Here is a 19,203-nt window from a genome sequence, read left to right on the forward strand (position 1 = left end):
CATTAGAAAAAACCAAAAAGCGGTCTACGAACATTAAGAATAAAAGGTTTGGGAGTTGTTTATGCACGGGGAAGGTATTAGCACCCTACGCATCCGTCACAAGGGACGTCAGCCTTTAATAAAATGTGCAAAATCATGACTTCAAGTTTGTTTCTTTTTCCCCTTTTTATGTTTTTTATCTTTTGGGGTCGACAAAAGTGGGGTTTTTGCTCCTATGTATCCTCAATTGCAATGAGGAACTCCGACCTACGCAGTTCTTTTAAAAAGCGAGAAAGTTATGCGGGATGTTGATTTTAGACTTTTAAACGGTTCGTTTTAACCGATAAAAGTAAAAAAGGGAGAAACCGTTAAGGTGTTGGACATTTGAACGGATTCAAATGATTTTCTTGTGGACAAAGCTTGATTTGTGAGTTGATTTTAGCTTTGGTTTCACTTGGTTATTTCTCAACTTATTAAGAAGCGAACTTTCAAAGTAAATGACCGGTTGAAACTTACCTTTTTGATGATTAACTGAGGTTAAATCGTAAACGATCGATTGGATTTTATTTTAAAGGTTATTAAATTAGATTACAACGCAAACGATCGGTTGAAATTCATTTTAACATTGATTAAGGGAGATTACGACTTAAATGATCGGTCGAAACTAGCTTAAAACAAAGAAAAAGAATACCGACGATAGAAGAATGAAGATGAAGACATACAAAGCAAGAATGGCCCCTAAGGGTGCATAGAATCAATTCAAAGCTTCGAAATCGAAAACTAACCGGTCGGAGAACGATGAATGATGAAGAACGGATGAAGAACGACAAAGAATGTTCGCGGAATTGATCATGGAAACGTCACGGAAGCGTTACGGAACTGTTAGTCACTTTATATGATTAACTTTTGTATAGAAATCATTTTCCAAAACTTGTATAGTTCCCCAATTTATGGTTATTTTGTAGTGATTTTTGTAAATAAATTTTGTTTTATGGATAAAGCTGTCTCTAGAATATGTCCATTGGATTTAATGATGAAACATGTGCAATTTCAGGTGAAAAAGAGGCTAAGTCATGAAGTGCTAAAAGTGACAGTTGAGCTTAGCTCTGCAGTTGGGCTAAGCGTGCATCCACTGCTAAGCGTAGCTTCAACGCGCTTAGCACGATAGAAGAATCTAGAAGGGCATCAATATCAAGGTCGCGCACTAAGCGCGAGATTTGTGTGCTAAGCGCAACAGGTGCCTTGAGCCAGGCTAAGCGCGAGACTAGTGCTAAGCCCAATTTCACTTACCTGCGCTAAGCGCGAAGGTGGCGCTAAGCACAGCGTCGCTATTTCAGAGCCTGTTTTGTGTAGAATTAGGGTATAGCTTTTGTACAGCTTTTACACATTTGAGACAAGACCCATGGCACAGAATTCCACAGTAGCCACAGTGCCCATTTAGGGAAAACAGCTCTGGAGGCAGGAAAAGGAGCAGCTTTTGCAGAGATACCTAGGTTTTGTAAGCTTATTATTATTAGGGTTTCTTCTGTAATGGTTGGCTGAACACCCTAGTTGGGGATTTCTAATGAACAGCTGATGTAAATACCTAATATCTAATTGATTATGTTTTCTGTGTTCAATGCTTAATGTTTGTATGCTTTTAGTCTGATCACCCATTTGTGCGCATAGTTAGGTGACTTTAGCATTAGGAAATGTACCGTTGCCTTAGAACTTGATTGAAGCAGGATCAAAACTTAGTCTTACATGAGGGATCTGCAGGTTAAGTTTTGGTTTTAATTATATTGTTACAATAATGTTGTTTAGTTTAGGCCTAGTCTTACATGAGGGATCTGCGGACGAAGCTTAGGCTAAATTAGGCTAAACTTTCGTAAGCTACTTGAGTTGAGTCTAGTCTTACATGGGGGATCTGCGGATGAAACTCAGTTTAAGTTAGTCTAAACCTAAGAGGGTTGTCTAAATTGGGCCTAGTCTTAAATGAGGGATCTGCAGATGAAACTTGGATTAATTTGGCCTTACGAGGGATCGAAGGTTTAGTAATTTAGGCTACAGCATAGAACACAAGAGCACGATTGATTAGAGAAATATATTTCTATGCATCAACTTGTTTCTTAGAAAGACCCAACATTTCTACCTACTGCTATCACTTTTACTTACTTTACATTTTATAGTTTTTAGCATAAAACTTAGTTTAAATTCTATTTGAGATTATGAATCATACATGTTCTCTTAACAATGCTTCATTTCTGAACTTAATTCAGGCTAACATCTGTTCCCTGTGTTCGATACTCGGATTCATCCGTTTTAATTTTTAAATACTTGATGATCCGGTGTGCTTTCTGGCAAACTGGATTTCCCTTGAATATATTTGAACGAAAAAAAGGTGGAACAAAAAGTAACCGCAGGGGAAATCCAAAAAAGTATTTATGGCGTCGTTGTCAGGGAACTAAACTGTTAGTAGAGTTTAGTTCAGTTTGCAGCATTGCTTTAATTTTACTTTTTCAATTTTTTGATTCTTTTGACTAACATAGTAGTTTTAGTCCATTCATTGTTCTTTTGAATTGGATAACTGCTGTACTGTTTGTGTATGCAAAGAAGATCTTCTGCAGGTGATTTGATTCCCATTGATTTGGAGATTAACGCCACTTGTAGAAGGCGTAATTGTTAGTTGATGAATACGACTAACTTTTGTGTATAAAACCTGTGTAAATTATATCAAACTCCTCCAATTTATGGTTATTTTGTAGTGTTGTAATTACTTTTTGTTAAAGATAGGTAATAAATAATTAGTACTTCCATTTTGTGTGTTTAATAACCATTTTCTCTCAATTTCAGGTTAATTAGGCAAGTTTTGAAGTGCTGATTTTCACCCTCTCGCTAAGCCAATCTGTTGGCTTAGCAAACCATCCGCTGAGCGCACCATTCCTCGGCTAAGCGCGAGGAAGAATCTGGAAGAAGGATGAGTTGTGCTTTTTTGTTGAGCGAAGGGCCATCCCGCTAAGCGCACCGCTTCAGTCCATCCGCTGAGTGAGAAAAGCCGCGCTAAGTCGAAATTCACTCATGCGCGCTGAGCGGTTTAGAATTACCTAAGCGCATGAGCACGAACAAAGCCGCATATTTAAGCCTGAAATCAGATTTTTTATGGGAGTTTGGCCTTTTCTTGAAGCTTCTGCATGTCTAGAGAGATCTAGAGAGAGAAAGGTCCAAGTTCCAGAGAGTTTGAGAGATTTTGCTGTGTGAAGATCTGCAGAGACCAGAGCTTGAAGAGGAAGTCGTCCTAAGAGCTTGAGATGAGTTTGTGAGTGATTGTGAGGTCCTAGAGGTGGAGGAGACATCCCCACTACTTGTATTTCTGCAATCTTTCATCTTTCTCTTCTCTTTGTTGTAAAGGAAGCTTCCTAGTTATGGAAAGCTAAATCCTTTGTTGGATCTTCCTTTGTTGGATCTTCCTTGTAGGTACTTGATGTAAATATCTTTTTTTTTTTATCTATTTAATGATGTTTTGTGTGTTCATTGTGCTATCATAACTTCATTCTACCATGCTTTTGCCTCGATCACGTAGATGCATGTGTTTTTAGGATCATTCAACAGTGGAAACTGGTCTGATTCTTAGAATTTCATAGGACAAGGCTAGTTTGTCGTACTATCACGAGGGATCGGGGTATGATAACCTAGTTGTTGTATGTTTGTCTTAATGCGGTCCTGGCCGAGTTTAGTCCAACAAGAGGAATCTACAAACGATGCTTGATCAAGATTAGGCTAGACTATCATGAGGAATCGGGGTTTAGCATTTCAGGAGACACCATAGAACGCAAGAGCATTGTTAAGTAGAGAATATCCTTTTAACATCAGGCACCTATTAGGAAGACCAACGTGTTACCTATTTGTCTTTAGGCATCATTTCTCACATGATTTTCCCTTTTAATAGTTAGTTTACACACCTGTTCATAGTAAACACATCTCTTTTCACACTAGACACCTATTCACTGAAATAGCTTTACCAAGTAACACAAGTTCCCCAAGAGTTTGATACTCGGTTCTTACCGTTTTATACTACTTACGCGATCTGGTGCACTTGCCAAAAGCAAACAATAATCAAGAGAGAATTAGAAAATTTTTGCAGGATTTAGAGGCAGCATCAATTCCAAAGGAAGAACCTCAATCTTCTGCGGAATCTTCTAGTTTTCCTATTGCAAAACATTCTCATTTAGATCCTAGTGAAGACTACATCATGGCTGAAGAGCCAAGAAGAGTTACTCTGGAAGATTATTCAAGTTCTAATGTGCCACAATTTTTCACCAGCATTGATAAGTTATGGTTTGAGAGATAGAGCTCATATTCCTACCAAAAAGAGTTTATTGGAGTTAACCTCCCAAGATGCATTTTTGACACATAACAAATTGTTGTCTAAGCAATTGGAAGCCTTGACTGAAACACTAAGTAAGTTGCCAACTCAAATTCATTCTGCACAAACTTCACATGCTTCTATTTTGCAGGTTGCATGATGTACCATCTGTGGGGGAGCTCATGAATCTGGATGTTGTATTCCTATTGAAGAACACCCCACTCATGAAGTCAATTACACGGGAAATCAGCCCAAAAACAATTTTAATGCAAGAGGATTTTCTGGATTCCAACATGGCTAGCAATATAATCAACAACAGGGACAATGGAGGAACCACCCTGGAAATTAGTTCAATAGAGATCAAGGTGGACCATCCACAAGGCCACAGCAACAAGGGCCTAGTCTCTATGATCGCACAACGAAGCTTGAAGATACTCTAGCTCAGTTTATGCAGGTTTCTATGTCCAATCAGAATAGCACAGAGTCTGCCATAAAGAATCTTGAGGTCCAAGTGGGATAGCTTATAAAGCAATTGGCGGATAGATAATCAAGCAGTTTTACAACTAATACAGAGAAAAATCCTGAGGAATGTAAAGATGTGATGACTAGAAGTAGAATGGCAATCCAAGGAAATGATAGTGAAGCTGCAAAGAAGATGGAGGAACATAAACAACAACTGGCACCTAAGCCAGCCCTTGAACCTATTTCTGATTTTGTAGAACTTGAAGAGATTAATGAGGAGACTAAAGATGATAAGGATGAAGAGACACCAATAAAAGAGAAAGAAAAAGAAAGAATAAAAGAAGAAGAAAAAGAAAAAAAAAGTTGAAAAATGAAAAACAAAAAGTGAAAGTTGTTGATGATGAGATAAGGAAAGGCAAGAGTGAGGTAAACACTGACAAGAAGAAGGATACTACTTCAAATGAAGGCAAGGAAGTACCTTATCCTTTGGTACCTTCCCGAAAAGAGAAAGAAAGACATTTGGCCAAATTTCTTGATATCTTCAAGAAACTAGAAATTACTTTACCCTTAGGAGAAGCACTTCAACAAATACCCCTCTATGCCAAATTTTTAAAAGATATGCTAACAAAGAAGAACCGGTACATCCATAGTGATAGAATTGTGGTAGAAGGCAATTGTAGTGCTGTGATTCAATGCATTCTTCCACCTAAGCACAAAGATCCTAGAGTTGTCACGATACCGTGTTCCATTGGTGAGGTTACTGTAGGAAAAGCTCTCATAGACTTAGGAGCTAGTATCAACTTAATGCCTCTCTCCACGTGTCGACGACTTGGAGAGATAGAGATAATACCTACACGCATGGCCCTCCAGTTAGCTGATCGCTCCATCGCAAGACCATATGGAGTGATTGAAGAAGTTTTGGTGAAGGTGAAACACCTTATATTTCTAGTTGATTTTGTGGTGATAGACATAGAAGAGGATGCTGATATTCCTCTCATTCTTGGCCACCCATTCATGTCTACTGCAAGCTGTGTAGTAGATATGGGAAAGAAGATGTTGCAGATGGGCATAGAAGATCAGAAAATCAGCTTTGATCTATTTCATGAAGATAAAGAACCACCTGACCGGAATGTCTATTTTAAAGTTCATGTGATGGAAGAAAGAAGACCTGAGAAGAAGGTCCTTGAAGTGGGAACATAATTCGATCCTGGATAACAGGAAGATGCGTCAAGATAGTGACGTTAAAGAAGCGCTTACTGGGAGGTAACCCGGTTTTTCTTTCCCTTCTTTATCTTCATTTTTATTTCTTGCATTTAGTTATGACATCTTGCTTGTGATTGTGATTGATTTCAGATTGTTTAGTAATGAACAAAAAGGGTTTTTAAATTATGTGTGAAGAGATAAGTAGAAAATGACTTAGAAAAATTTTCAGATTGTTTATCCGCTAAGCGCAAACCTTGCGCTAAGCACCATCTCTTCATGCGCTAAGCCGAGCTTGCTCACGCTAAGCGCAAAGACCCCTAATTGATTGGCTGAATGGTTCAGCTAAGTGCACATCGCTACACTAAGCCCAACATCTTCATTGTAAGTTACACCTTAAGCAGTCGGCTTAGCATGGATGATGCGCTAAGCGCCACTTCCTCTCTGTGAAAATTTATTATAGTTGCGCTAAGCGTACCATCCTGCATTAAGCCCTAGATTCATTCTGTAAGTCGAGCTTTCAAGCTGAGCTTAGCGAGAAAGGATGCGCTAAGCACCAACATCATTTTGTTTTGAAGTCATTGGAAGTGCGCTTAGTGCAGGTAGTGGCGCTAAGCCTGAATCACTCACTGCAAGTTGAAGCTTGATGTATGCTAAGCCTCGCATCTCAGACTAAGCGCATATTGCAGAAAGATTTTTGGTGTTGAAAAAAGCGCTAATCGTCGCTGCCGCGCTAAGCCTAAATTCTTACTGAATTTTACAACCTCAAGTTGGGCTTAGCGCGAGGCTAGGCTAAGCGCTAGTGTTTTAAACTCAAACGTCAAATTGGCACGCTAAGAGCAGTTGTGCGCTAAGCATGCCATCCGAATTTCAATTTTTAAAAAGTAGAGGCAGAGGCACTTGGGTTGCTACCTTTGCACCCAAACCTCTACAACCTCTTATCCCTGAGCATTCTTTTGTTTATGTTTTGTGCTTACTACTCCTCTGCATCCTTTACTTCCTCATACTCTACATTACACATCCAAGTAAGTTTCTGGATTTCCTTTTGCTTTGTATTTAATGCTTCACACCTTAGGATAAAGGATTTATGTTTTCTTAGCTAGTATTGTTGTAGGTTAGGTTACCTAGTTTTAGGGTTATGTATTTTAGGACCTTAGGTAGTTTAGAAGCCCATTAGGGGCAATGTGGTTAAAAAGGGGTGAAAACCCCTGTGTATCTTTCTAGAATTCGCGATGATCGCGCTAACTGCGCCTACTGCGTTTAGCCTGTTCATCGCAACAGTTAAATTTTTAGGATTTCTGATGATCATGCTAAGTGGACCATGTCGTGCTAAGCACGTTCATCTTGGTTGTTGAACCAAAACGTTGCAGATGCTAAGCGCGCCTGTGCGCTAAGCGTCAATGGTATACTGTGATACCCAGTGTAGTTCAAGCGCTAAGCTCAGCTTGTTGAGCTAAGGGCCACTTAGGTTCTGTTTCTTTACCTTTGTAATAAGGCTAAGCGCTCCTGTGCACTAAGCCTCAGTTTCTTTTTGTTGAGGCTAAGCTAAGCACCGACATGCTGCGCTAAGCCCCAATCCTCTATTGTTTCTAAAATTGTGGACTTAGGCTAAGCACCTTTGTGCGCTAAGCCTATTTTGCAGAAAATTTTGTGTCTTCGAGGTAAGCGCCAGCTCGCTGCGCTTAGCGCTTGTGTTAATTTCGTAAGGCGCGCTAAGCTCAGCATGCTGCACTAAGCGCCCAACTCTGTTTTCAATTTAATTTTTCTATTTTCTTGAGAATAAACCTGTACTAATATTTTGTGTTTTGTCTTATATTTTGCAGATGGCTTCTAGGAAAAGAAAGGCACCCTCTACACCTATACACCTACTCAAGTCAGATTTGACAGATCCAGATTCATTTCTCAAGAGGCTTGGGAAAGATACACAGATGTTATTATGCCTCGTAGGCTTTTACCAGAGAGGAAGGTGGTAGTTTACTATACGGAGTTTGATGAGTTCAAGGAGGAACTTGAGAGACGCCATTGGGATGAGGAGTTGACTGACTTTGTGGACGGCAACATTGATGTTGCCATTGTGTCATACCCTAATTTCGTCCGGGGATTATTACTTGATGACATGCAACCTTTGGTTGGCCGCTTTGAGATTCTTGGCATCCTTTGTTGCATAATATGTGAAGTCCCGAGACGTGTCGGAAATCAAAAGGAAGCAGGCTTACGCGATCCGTGAAATTCCGTAATGTGGCAGAAATCGAAAAGAGGTGTTTTTGCGCACCCGTGAGCCTCGCCTCGCTCGCCCGCAAAAGGGCATGTTGCGACAGTTGGCGACTCCACTGAGGACCTTTTTGTGAGTTAGGCCTATTCTAAGGGAATTGTGGAATTATGAAACCTTCTGTGTGCATTTATTAAACTGTGTAAAATGTAAATAACTGCTGTCTATTTCGCATTCTTTACACTGCATTCTAAGCACCCACGGGTTTCAGTAAAAAAAGGGGCCCTATACCCGGGTTCATGGGAATTTAAGGAGTGGAGGTGAATCTATCATCATGCTAGGTCTCCGACTTGCTTGATAATAGTGAAACCTCGTCTAGAGCTTTCTCTCTTTATAATGTGTTGTCGCTGGTATTCCATACCGCCACAATATTATTATCTTGAGTGATGATACCTCTAGAAAACAGCCGTGTGAGTTATGAATTGTTGGGGAGTAGTTATTAGAGACCCCTAGATATTGTCCTATAGGTTCCCAAATAGGGGCAAAGAGCAAACACGCTCCGTGCCATTCGTTCTCATGCATTTTTTGGTAAATAGCACTAGTTTATAGTTATGCTAGTGATGTTTGGTTTCTTTAGAGTAATACGTAACCTTTTTAATACTACGTTGAGGCGCCATCATGCCCAAAACGTAGCATTAAAATTGGATCTCTGCGGTCTCGTATGTGTGAATTACCCCTTTGTGTTGTTTTCTTTCCGTTTCATGCATACGCATTGCATCATTCATGTCGGAGTCTTGATCCACCCCTTTTTTAGGTAAATGATGGGGACAAATCAAAACGGCAAAAGGTTTTACCAAGTCAAGGTTAAAAGTCTAGATGTCACCAGCCTCAAGGAATTGGGACGATTGATGGGACCTCTCCAAAGGCAAGCCTTCCGCAAAGTGTACGGGAAGATTCTAGATTTGACCGCAGCGAAGGTATTTACGGAAGCTGTTGTATCCCTCACCCAATACTATGACCAGCCGTTGAGGTGCTTCACGTTTGGGGACTTCCAAATGGTACCGACTATTGAAGAGTTTGAGGAAATACTAGGATGCCCTCGTGGGGGAAGAAAACCATATCTTTTCTCCGGGTTTCTTCCCTCCTTGAGCAAGATTGCAGCTGTGGTCAGGGATTTGGCAAAAGAGTTGGATCGCATGAAGCAAACTCGCAACGGCGTAGTAGGCCTGCCACAGAAATACTTGGAAGGCAAGGCAAGGGATATGGCGAGCCAAGAGAAGTGGGGCCCGTTTGCGGATATATTAGCTTTGTTGATTTTTGGGTTTGTCCTCTTTCCGAACATGGATGGTTTGGTGGACTTAGCCGCCATTGATGCTTTCCTCGCATATCACCATAGCAAGGAGAGTCCAGTGGTGGCTATCTTGGCAGATTTGTTTGACACCTTTGACCGGAGGTGTGAGAAAAATAGTGCACGGATTGTCTGTTGTTTACCCGCTCTCTGTGTGTGGTTGGTTTCACACCTATTCCAACAAGACACAAGACACCCGTGTCCGCTTCAAAGTTATCGCTCATGCGCCGAAAAAGGAAGAGTCGATTGGGACCAACATTTGGCTGGGATAGGAGGCAGCACAATCAATTGGTTTCCTCGATGGAAGGAAGGCAAGGAGGGAGTTCTTTTCTCGTGTGGGGACTACCCTAATGTTTCGTTGATAGGGACGAGGGGTTGTATTAACTATAATCCCGCACTTGCCATAAGACAGCTGGGGTACCCCATGAGGGGAGCGCCAACAGAAGAAAGTCTCTCGCCTTTCCTTGTGAGGGATCTAGGCGCGCAAAGTCTCAAGGTGATACAAAGAGTCCACAAGGTGTGGAGAAGTCCGTTGAGGAAAGACAAGGAGCTTAGAGACATCCGAAATGGCGTCATCGGTGGTTATCATGGATGGCTAAGAGTTCACACGCGAGGGTTAGATTGGCTCTCCAAGTTGAAAGTTATCGATGAGGAGAACTTCGAAGCTCCGGAGGAAGATGAAGAAGTCCGAGCTCTAAAATTAGAGCTAGGGAAGGCAAGACTCGCCAAGGAGAAGTTCAAATCAGCCGCTACACACATCCGGAAAGAGTGCACCGAGTTACAAGAGGAAAACGCGGTCACTGCAAGAGCCCTTGAACAAGAAACCAAAAGGGACCGCAAGGAGGAACATGGCCGAGAGAAATTTCGAGGAGCATTGTGGGGTAGCAACAATGAGCTCAAGCTCCGAAGAGAGGAAAGACACCGGGCACGGGTGCATGGCATGATCTTAAAAGAAGATTTAGCTGCTTGTGCAAGGTCCAAGAGGAGTTTGGCCCAACACTTGGAAGCCACAGAGCAAAGCATGCTAGCTATCATAGGGCAGTACAAGGAAGAGTTGAACCAGTCTGTGACCCATGAACAAGAGCTAGTGGAGGAGTTTGCACAAGTGTACGCCGAAAAAGAAGCAAGAGGGAGGGTGATTGATGCATTGCATCAGGAAGCGACTATATGGATGGATAGGTTCACCTTGACCTTGAATGGAAGTCAAGACCTCCCGCGTCTATTAGCCAAAGCAAAAGCCATGGCCGAAGTCTGTACGGCCCCTGAGGAGATTCATGGGCTAATCAATTACTGTCAACACATGATAGATTTGATGACCCATATAATTAGAAACCGTTAGGTTCACTTGTAACACCTTTGTATAATCTTGGCTAGATGAAAGCTTTGTTCTTTTTATAAAATGAGAAGTTCTGAACTCATCACGTTATCTAAAAAACCTTGGGGTGGATCCAAGTGCTCCGATCATTCATTTTCATATTCATGTTTTGGTGGCATACTCACCGTTGTTTATTTCTTTAGGAATTTCATCATAACTAAGAAAGCACAAAGGCACCCCTATAACACTCGATCCAGAAAAATGGATAATGAAGAGGGCGTGCAGGAACAGATGAAGGCTGATCTATCGGCCTTAAAAGATCAAATGGCTTCCATCTCGGAGGTCATGCTAAAACTCCAGAAACCTATAGAGGATAAAGCCACGGCAACCGCCTCCAGTACAGCTAGGGAAGCGAAGCCGGTGCTACAGCCCACCTTAAATCTGGGCCGAGACAGAAACACGGCACTGTTTGGTCGGAGGTATAGTCCGCAAGCTTACCCCTATGGCTTGCCTCCGGACTTCGCTCCCCGTGCCGCCCCGGAAGATTTATGCCAAGCCCCTACCTTCGAGGGTCAACTCCCACCTTATGACGACTATCCCGTGCAAGACGATGAGGAAGGAGATACCCATCTCAGCCCCCTGCTCCGCCTCAAAGATCCATCCCCCCATGAACTACCCCAACCAAACATAGTCCGCCACGTCCCATCTTCACCCGCACCCGTAATCAAATCCATTCCCTTCGCAGAGGATAAGGGAAAGATTGATGCGCTTGAGGAGAGGCTGAGAGCGGTAGAGGGCCTCGGCAATTACCCATTCTCGGATCTAGCGGACCTATGTCTCGTGCCCAACATCATCATCCCTCCCAAGTTCAAAGTACCAGACTTTGATAAGTACAAAGGGACGACATGTCCGAAAGGGCATCCTCGGATGTATTGCCGAAAGATGGGGGCATATTCTGCGGACGAAAAGCTGTTGGTCCATTTCTTTCAAGACAGCTTGGCCGGAGCGACTGTAGCATGGTATACCAATCTGGAAGCTTCCCAGATCCGATCATGGAAGGACTTGGCAACTGCCTTCATTAGGCAGTACCAGTACAATACTGATATGGCTCCCGATCGGAACCAGCTACAGAGTATGACTAAGCGTGAGCATGAGTCCATCAAAGAATATGCCCAAAGATGGAGAGATCTCGCAGCCCAAGTCATCCCGCCCATGACGGAGAGGGAGATGATCACAATTATGGTAGATACGTTGCCCACGTTCTACTCTGAAAAGCTGATAGGCTACATGCCAGCTAACTTTGTGGATCTCATCTTCGCCGGAGAAAGAATTGAATCTGGACTAAGAAAAGGCAAGTTCGAATATGCCTCCAATGCGGCCCCCAACAACAACAGAAGAGCCCCAGTGGTGGGCGTGAGGAAAAAGGAAGGAGATGCCCACGTGGTCACCACCGCCCCGACGTGGATGAAAGCACCCCAAAATATCCAAAGCTCATACCAGCCCAATCCCCCGAATTTTTCAATCCGAGCCGGGAGTCCCCTCTCGACTCAAGTAAAAGGACCGCCCGCGGCAGAGAGAACGCCGACCCAACGCACAGCCCCAGCCACGCCACGGCCAGTCAACAATACAACCCCCAAGATGTTCCATCATTTTCTTCTATTTTCTAAACCCTTTTTGCACCATTTTAATCATTGATTGATCTTAATTGTCAATTAATTAAGCAGTTTTATTATTTGGGCTCATTTAGCTAATTTGATGTTTTTAATCTAATTTCAGGAATTAATGAAACATTGGGCTTAATCCGGATTTTGGTTGTGGACTTGAAGAGGGCAAATAAAGCAGCCCTTACCTTAGTTAATTTCTAATTAGGAAATTTCGCAATTTTATTTTATGTTGTTCAGTGTTTATTTCGTTTTGGGCCAGAGTATTGTAATAGGGCCCAGTGACTTTGAGTGACTCTTTTTAAATAGCTGCCTTGGGATTCGTGAAGGCATTCTGTTATGCTATTTTCATTATTCAGAGCTTTGGTTTTATGTTTTCACGTTTTTCTGTTCCCTTGTTACAGTTTTCGTTCTTAATGCAAATTTCCGTTTTCTGCTTCTAATTACGAGTTCATTCTTGCTTCTTCTTCTACTTTCATTTACGTTTCTGTTCATTTACATTTCTGTTCATTTACGTTTCTATTCTTTACGTTCTTGTTCATTTACGTTTCTGCTTCATGTTTCATTTGCGTTTTCTGTTTGAATCCATGGAAGGCTAGATTTTCTGGTGTTGTTTCCTTTTGAGGACGAAGCCCAACTCTCTTTGAGGTTTCGTTTGTAATGTGGTTTCCTGGCAGTTTTCCCTTCACCAGTTATCCCAATTTCGTGAATATTAATCAGTGCACGTTTCGTGTTCGATTAATTGCCTCTGAGCCTAACTTGCGTTCATGCTTAATGGACGAAGGGCTAACTGGTGTATGTGGTGCCTAATCACGTATTGAAAACCCTAAGTTGATTTTCGCTTAGTAAATTGAAATAGGGTTGGATTAAGTGGTTGACTGTTAGGGACGAATTCTCCATAACCCAGGATGAGAGAGTGGCTTCTAAATCAGAGGAAACAACCCGTTTTTAATATTAGTAGTTTCGTATTCCATTTTATTTGTTCTGCTCTTTAATTACCAAACAACCAACCCCCCCCCCCATCGTTACTGTTACTGCAAGTATATTATGAACATTTGGCTTGTCACTGCTCGTTGGGAAATGACCTAGGATCACTTCCTAGTTACTGCATTTTCATGTTTATTTGATTTGGGTACGGCCTCGATCAAATTTGGCGCCGTTGCCGGGGAGCAGTGTCCAAAGGTTCATAATAGCTAGCTAGTGTTGTGTGTTTAATCCTTTCGTGTTTTATGTTTAATTGTTAGTATTGTGTTAGTATGTGTGTTAGTGTTGTTTAGTGTCCTGGTATTTTGTTTAATGTGTGTTCTGTTTCAGTTTTCCCATTAAGCGTTTCCCCTGTTTCAGTCTTGGGTGTTTTGCTGTGAAGATTGTGCTTGAAAACAGAGTAGTAGTAGAAATCAGCTTGCGGAAAAACAGAGTAGTAGTAGAAATCAATTAGAGACGGATTTTAGCGACCACCCATGCTGAATTATTTGGGATTTTTTGTTTTAGTAGCTAGGGTTGTTATTTTTGGCTGAATTTTTTTGTGGTAACTTCTTTTAATCCATATTTTGTGGGAAAAATAGCTAGAGCCTTTAGTTTGGTCAGATTTGAAAGTTCCAAAAAACTAGCAAATTTTGTGTTTGTCAAAACTTCAAACGGCCATAACTTTTGCTCCGGTTATCAGAATCGCAATTATTATATATGCATTTGGGGTAGAAAAAAATTTCCTATGCCTATGGCCGGCTGAGGTCTCCATCGTAAAAAAAAAAAAGCGATTCTGTCAAAAGTTTTTTATTTTTCAAGTTTTATTCACTTATTTTTCTTAACCTACCAATTTTAGCTTTCATAGTTAGACTTTGAATTTTTGTCTGAAATTTGTTGTGCTATCTTCTCATCATTTTATAAGGTTGCTCACAAAATTTCAAGTCATTTGGATATCATTTGAGGGTAGTTGTAGTTCAAACCTACACCTTTATTTACATGACAAGGCAACTAGTTGTGTGCATGTTGAATGTAGTGTATGACTAGAGGCAATCCATCTGACTTACAACCCTTTGATCCTGAGATAGATAGGAAATTTCATAGATTAGTTAGGCATCATTTTATACCTTTTGATCATTCTGAGCATTCCATTACTGGTGAATCTGTGCATTCTGTTATTGGTGATTTTGAACATCCTGATCTTGAGCATTATAATTTTGAGCATTCTGATTCTGAGCATTCTGATTTTGCACATTCTGAGAACATGGCACAACCTCCACCCCGTGAGAGGACTCTAAGGGAAATGGCTGCACCTGATTTCACCTACAAAAGCTTGTGCATCCAATACCCTGATGAGGATGTCCCATATGTTCTTAAAACTGGACTAATTCATTTGCTTCCAAAGTTTCATGGCCTTGCAGGTGAAGACCTGCACAAACATTTGAAAGAATTTCACATTGTCTGCTCCTCCATGAAACCCCCAGATGTCCAAGAGGATCACATATTTCTGAAGGCTTTTCCCCATTCATTAGAGGGAGTGGCAAAGGACTGGCTGTATTACCTTGCTCCAAGGTCCATCACGAGTTGGGATGACCTTAAGAGAGTATTCTTAGAAAAAAGTTTCCCTGCTTCCAGGACCACAGCCATCAGGAAGGATATCTCAGGTATTAGACAACTCAGTGGAGAGAGCCTGTATGAGTACTGGGAGAGATTTAAGAAACTATGTGCCAGTTGCCCCCACCATCAGATTTCAGAACAACTTCTTCTCCAATATTTTTATGAAGGACTCAGTAATATGGAGAGAAGTATGATAGATGCTGCCAGTGGTGGAGCCCTTGGAGACATGACTCCTGCTGAAGCCAGAAATTTAATTGAGAAGATGGCTTCCAACTCTCAGCAGTTTAGCGCCATAAATGATGCCATAGTCATTAGAGGAGTGCATGAGGTAGCTACAAACTCAGCTGCATCATCTGAGACTAAGAAGCTTGAAGGAAAACTGGATGCATTGGTTAACTTGGTAACCCAGCTGGCCTTGAATCAGAAATCTGTACCTGTTGCAAGGGTTTGTGGTTTGTGCTCCTCTGCTGACCACCATACAGACCTTTGCCCTTCCATGCAGCAACCTGGAGCAATCGAGCAGCCTGAAGCTTATGCTGCAAATATTTACAATAGACCTCCTCAACCTCAGCAGCAAAATCAACCACAGCAGAACAATTATGACCTCTCCAGCAACAGATACAACCCTGGATGGAGGAATCACCCTAACCTCAGATGGTCAAGCCCTCAACAACAACAACAGCAGCCTGCTCCTTCCTTCCAAAATGCTGCTGGCCCAAGCAGACCATACATTCCTCCACCAATCCAACAACAACAACAACCCCAGAAACAACCAACAGTTGAGGCCCCTCCACAACCTTCCCTCGAAGAACTTGTGAGGCAAATGACTATGCAAAACATGCAGTTTCAGCAAGAGACCAGAGCCTCCATTCAGAGCTTAACCAATCAGATGGGACAATTGGCTACCCAATTGAATCAACAACAGTCCCAGAATTCTGACAAGCTGCCTTCTCAAGCTCTCCAAAATCCCAAAAATGTCAGTGCCATTTCATTGAGGTCGGGAAAGCAGTGACAAGGACCTCAACCTGTGGCACCTTCCTCATCTGCAAATGAACCTGCCAAACTTCACTCTACTCCAGAAAAAGGTGATGACAAAAATTTACCTAAAAATTTCTGTGCAGGTGAATCTTCTTCCACAGGTAATTCTGATTTGCAGAAGCAGCACATTCCCCCTCTTCCATTCCCTCCAAGAGCAGTTTCCAACAAAAAAATGGAAGAGGCAGAGAAAGAGATCTTGGAAACGTTTAGAAAAGTAGAGGTAAACATACCTCTGTTGGATGCAATAAAGCAAATTCCAAGATATGCCAAATTCTTGAAGGAGCTGTTCACAAATAAGCGGAAGCTTAAAGGAAGTGAACGGATTAGCATGGGCAGAAATGTCTCCGCATTGATTGGTAAATCTGTTCCTCAAATTCCTGAAAAATGCAAAGATCCAGGTACATTCAGCATACCTTGTATTATAGGGAATAGTAAGTTTGACAATGCCATGCTAGATTTAGGAGCTTCTGTTAGTGTTATGCCTCTGTCTATTTTTAATTCTCTATCTCTAGGTCCCTTGCAGTTAACTGATGTGGTAATTCATTTAGCTAATAGAAGTGTTGCCTACCCTGTTGGTTTCATAGAAGATGTCTTAGTTAGAGTTGGTGAACTGATTTTCCCTGTTGATTTTTATATTTTGAATATGGAAGATGGATTCTCTCAAGGATCAGTTCCCATCATTCTAGGCAGACCCTTTATGAAAACTGCTAGAACTAAGATAGATGTTTATGCAGGCACACTATCCATGGAGTTTGGTGATATAACTGTTCATTTTAATATTCTGGATGCTATGAAATACCCATCTGAAGATCTTTCTGTATTTCGTGCTGAAATAATTGACCATGTTGTTGATGAATACATGACTGATCTTTATTCTAATCTGCATGCCTCTCACTCTTCATGCATTGAGTCTGAAATTGTACTTGATCATATGTCTGAATTTGATGCTGAGAGTGAATCTGAGAGTGAATTTGAGAGTGATATTGATTGCATGTCTGGTGGTGGTGTTTTACCTCTTGAGATTGATTTTATAGAGTCAGATAGGACTAACCATGTTTCAGGAAGTACACATACCTCTGATTTTCTTTATGAGGTAAAGGCTGAGAAACCATCTCCTTCTACCACTGTCCAGCCGACCACACCAGAATTGAAGCCTCTGCCATCAAATTTAAAATACGCTTACTTGGATGATAGCAAGAGTTTTCCAGTGATTATATCTGCCTCCCTTGCTGATGAGCAAGAGGAGAAGTTGTTGTCAGTTCTCAAGAAGCATAAGAAGGCTATAGGTTGGACCCTGGCGGACATTCCTGGTATTAGCCCATCCACATGTATGCATCAAATAAATTTAGAGGATGGAGCTAAACCAGTAAGACAGCCACAGAGAAGACTCAACTCGGTGATTCTTGATGTAGTGAAGAAGGAGATAACCAAGCTTTTGCAAGCTGGAATCATTTATCCTATCTCCGACAACCAATGGGTGAGTCCCGTCCAGGTAGTCCCGAAGAAGACCGGCCTCACAGTGATAAAAAATGAGAAGGAGGAGCTAATTCCTACTCGGGTGCAGAACAGTTAGAAAGTCTGCATTGACTATAGGAGGCTGAACCAGGTTACCAAAAAGGACCATTTTCCCCCCCTGCCATTCATTGACCAGATGCTTGAACGCCTGGCAGGTAAATCCCACTACTGTTTCCTTGATGGTTTTTCTGGTTATATGCAAATTACTATTGCTCTTGAGGATCAGGAAAAGACCACATTCACCTGCCCCTTCGGCACTTTTGCCTATAGGAGGATGCCTTTCGGCCTGTGCAATGCCCCTGGTACCTTCCAGTGGTGCATGATTAGTATTTTTAGTGATTTTTTAGAAAATTGCATAGAGGTGTTTATGGATGATTTCACTGTATATGGATCCTCTTTTGATGGTTGTTTGAATAGTTTGGAAAAAGTTTTGAATAGATGCATTGAAACTAACCTTGTTCTAAATTTTGAAAAATGTCATTTTATGGTTGAGCAAGGTATAGTTTTAGGCCACATTATTTCCAATAAAGGTATTGAAGTAGATCCTGCAAAAATTTCTGTTATTTCATAATTGCCTTACCCCTCTTGTGTGCGAGAGGTGCGATCTTTTCTTGGTCATGCAGGATTCTACAGGCGCTTTATAAGGGATTTTAGCAAAGTAGCCCTTCCATTGTCCAACTTGTTGCAAAAGGAGGTGGAGTTTGACTTTAATGACAGATGCAAAGAGGCTTTTGATTGCCTCAAAAGAGCGCTGACTACCACCCCCATCATCCAGGCACCCGACTGGACAGCCCCTTTTGAGCTTATGTGTGATGCATCAAATTATGCATTGGGGGCTGTCCTTGCTCAGAAAATTGATAAATTGCCCAGGGTGATATACTATGCTTCTAGGATTTTAGATGCTGCCCAAGCAAATTATACTACTACTGAGAAGGAGCTTCTAGCCATAGTTTTTGCTCTTGAAAAATTTCGATCTTATTTGGTTGGTACCCGCATTATTGTTTATACTGACCATGCAGCTTTAAAGTACTTGTTGAAGAAGGCTGATTCTAAGCCTAGGTTGATCCGATGGATGCTCTGGCTCTAAGAGTTTGACTTGGAGATCCGAGATAGGAGCGGAGCACAAAATCTAGTTGCTGATCATTTGAGTCGGATCGAACGTGTATCTGATGCAGATTCACCTATTCGGGATGATTTCCCGGATGATCATTTGTATATATTGTATAGTATTTCTGACTCTCTTTCTACTCCCTGGTTTGCTAACATTGTCAATTATTTAGTTGCCTCTGTTTTTCCTCCCTTAGCATCTAAGGCCCAAAAAGATAAAATTAAAAGTGATGCTAAGCATTTTATCTGGGATGACCCCTACTTGTGGAAATTGTGCAGTGATCAGGTCATTAGACGGTGCATTCCAGATCATGAGACTGACTCAGTCCTGCAGTTCTGTCATTCTTCCGCACCGGGAGGTCATCTGGGTGTTCAAAGGACAGCTCGCAAAGTGCTTGATTGTGGTTTTTATTGGCCCACCATCTTTAAAGATGCGTGGAAGATCTG

General features: G+C 41.6%; 1 protein-coding gene and 1 non-coding gene across 2 annotated transcripts; one reads left to right on the forward strand and one right to left on the reverse strand.

Annotated features, from left to right (window-relative positions):
* The first annotated feature begins 5,401 nt into the window (after positions 1–5,401).
* On the forward strand, positions 5,402–5,983 carry LOC114398659. The gene has a single exon (XM_028360834.1). It carries the CDS (start codon positions 5,402–5,404, stop codon positions 5,981–5,983), a length of 582 nt encoding a protein of 193 aa, XP_028216635.1.
* A 9,138-nt stretch (positions 5,984–15,121) lies between these two features.
* Positions 15,122–15,228, reverse strand: LOC114401033. Its single transcript, XR_003664149.1, has one exon. It is a non-coding gene; the product is annotated as a small nucleolar RNA R71 (small nucleolar RNA).
* Between the last annotated feature and the right edge of the window lie 3,975 nt (positions 15,229–19,203).

Source organism: Glycine soja, chromosome 19 (genome assembly GCF_004193775.1).
Source record: "Glycine soja cultivar W05 chromosome 19, ASM419377v2, whole genome shotgun sequence".
NCBI lineage: Eukaryota > Viridiplantae > Streptophyta > Magnoliopsida > Fabales > Fabaceae > Glycine > Glycine soja.

What these genes read in the sequence shown, in the direction of transcription:
- LOC114398659 (XM_028360834.1), top strand. Translation starts at nt 5,402, where the DNA reads ATGCTAACAAAGAAGAACCGGTACATCCATAGTGATAGAATTGTGGTA.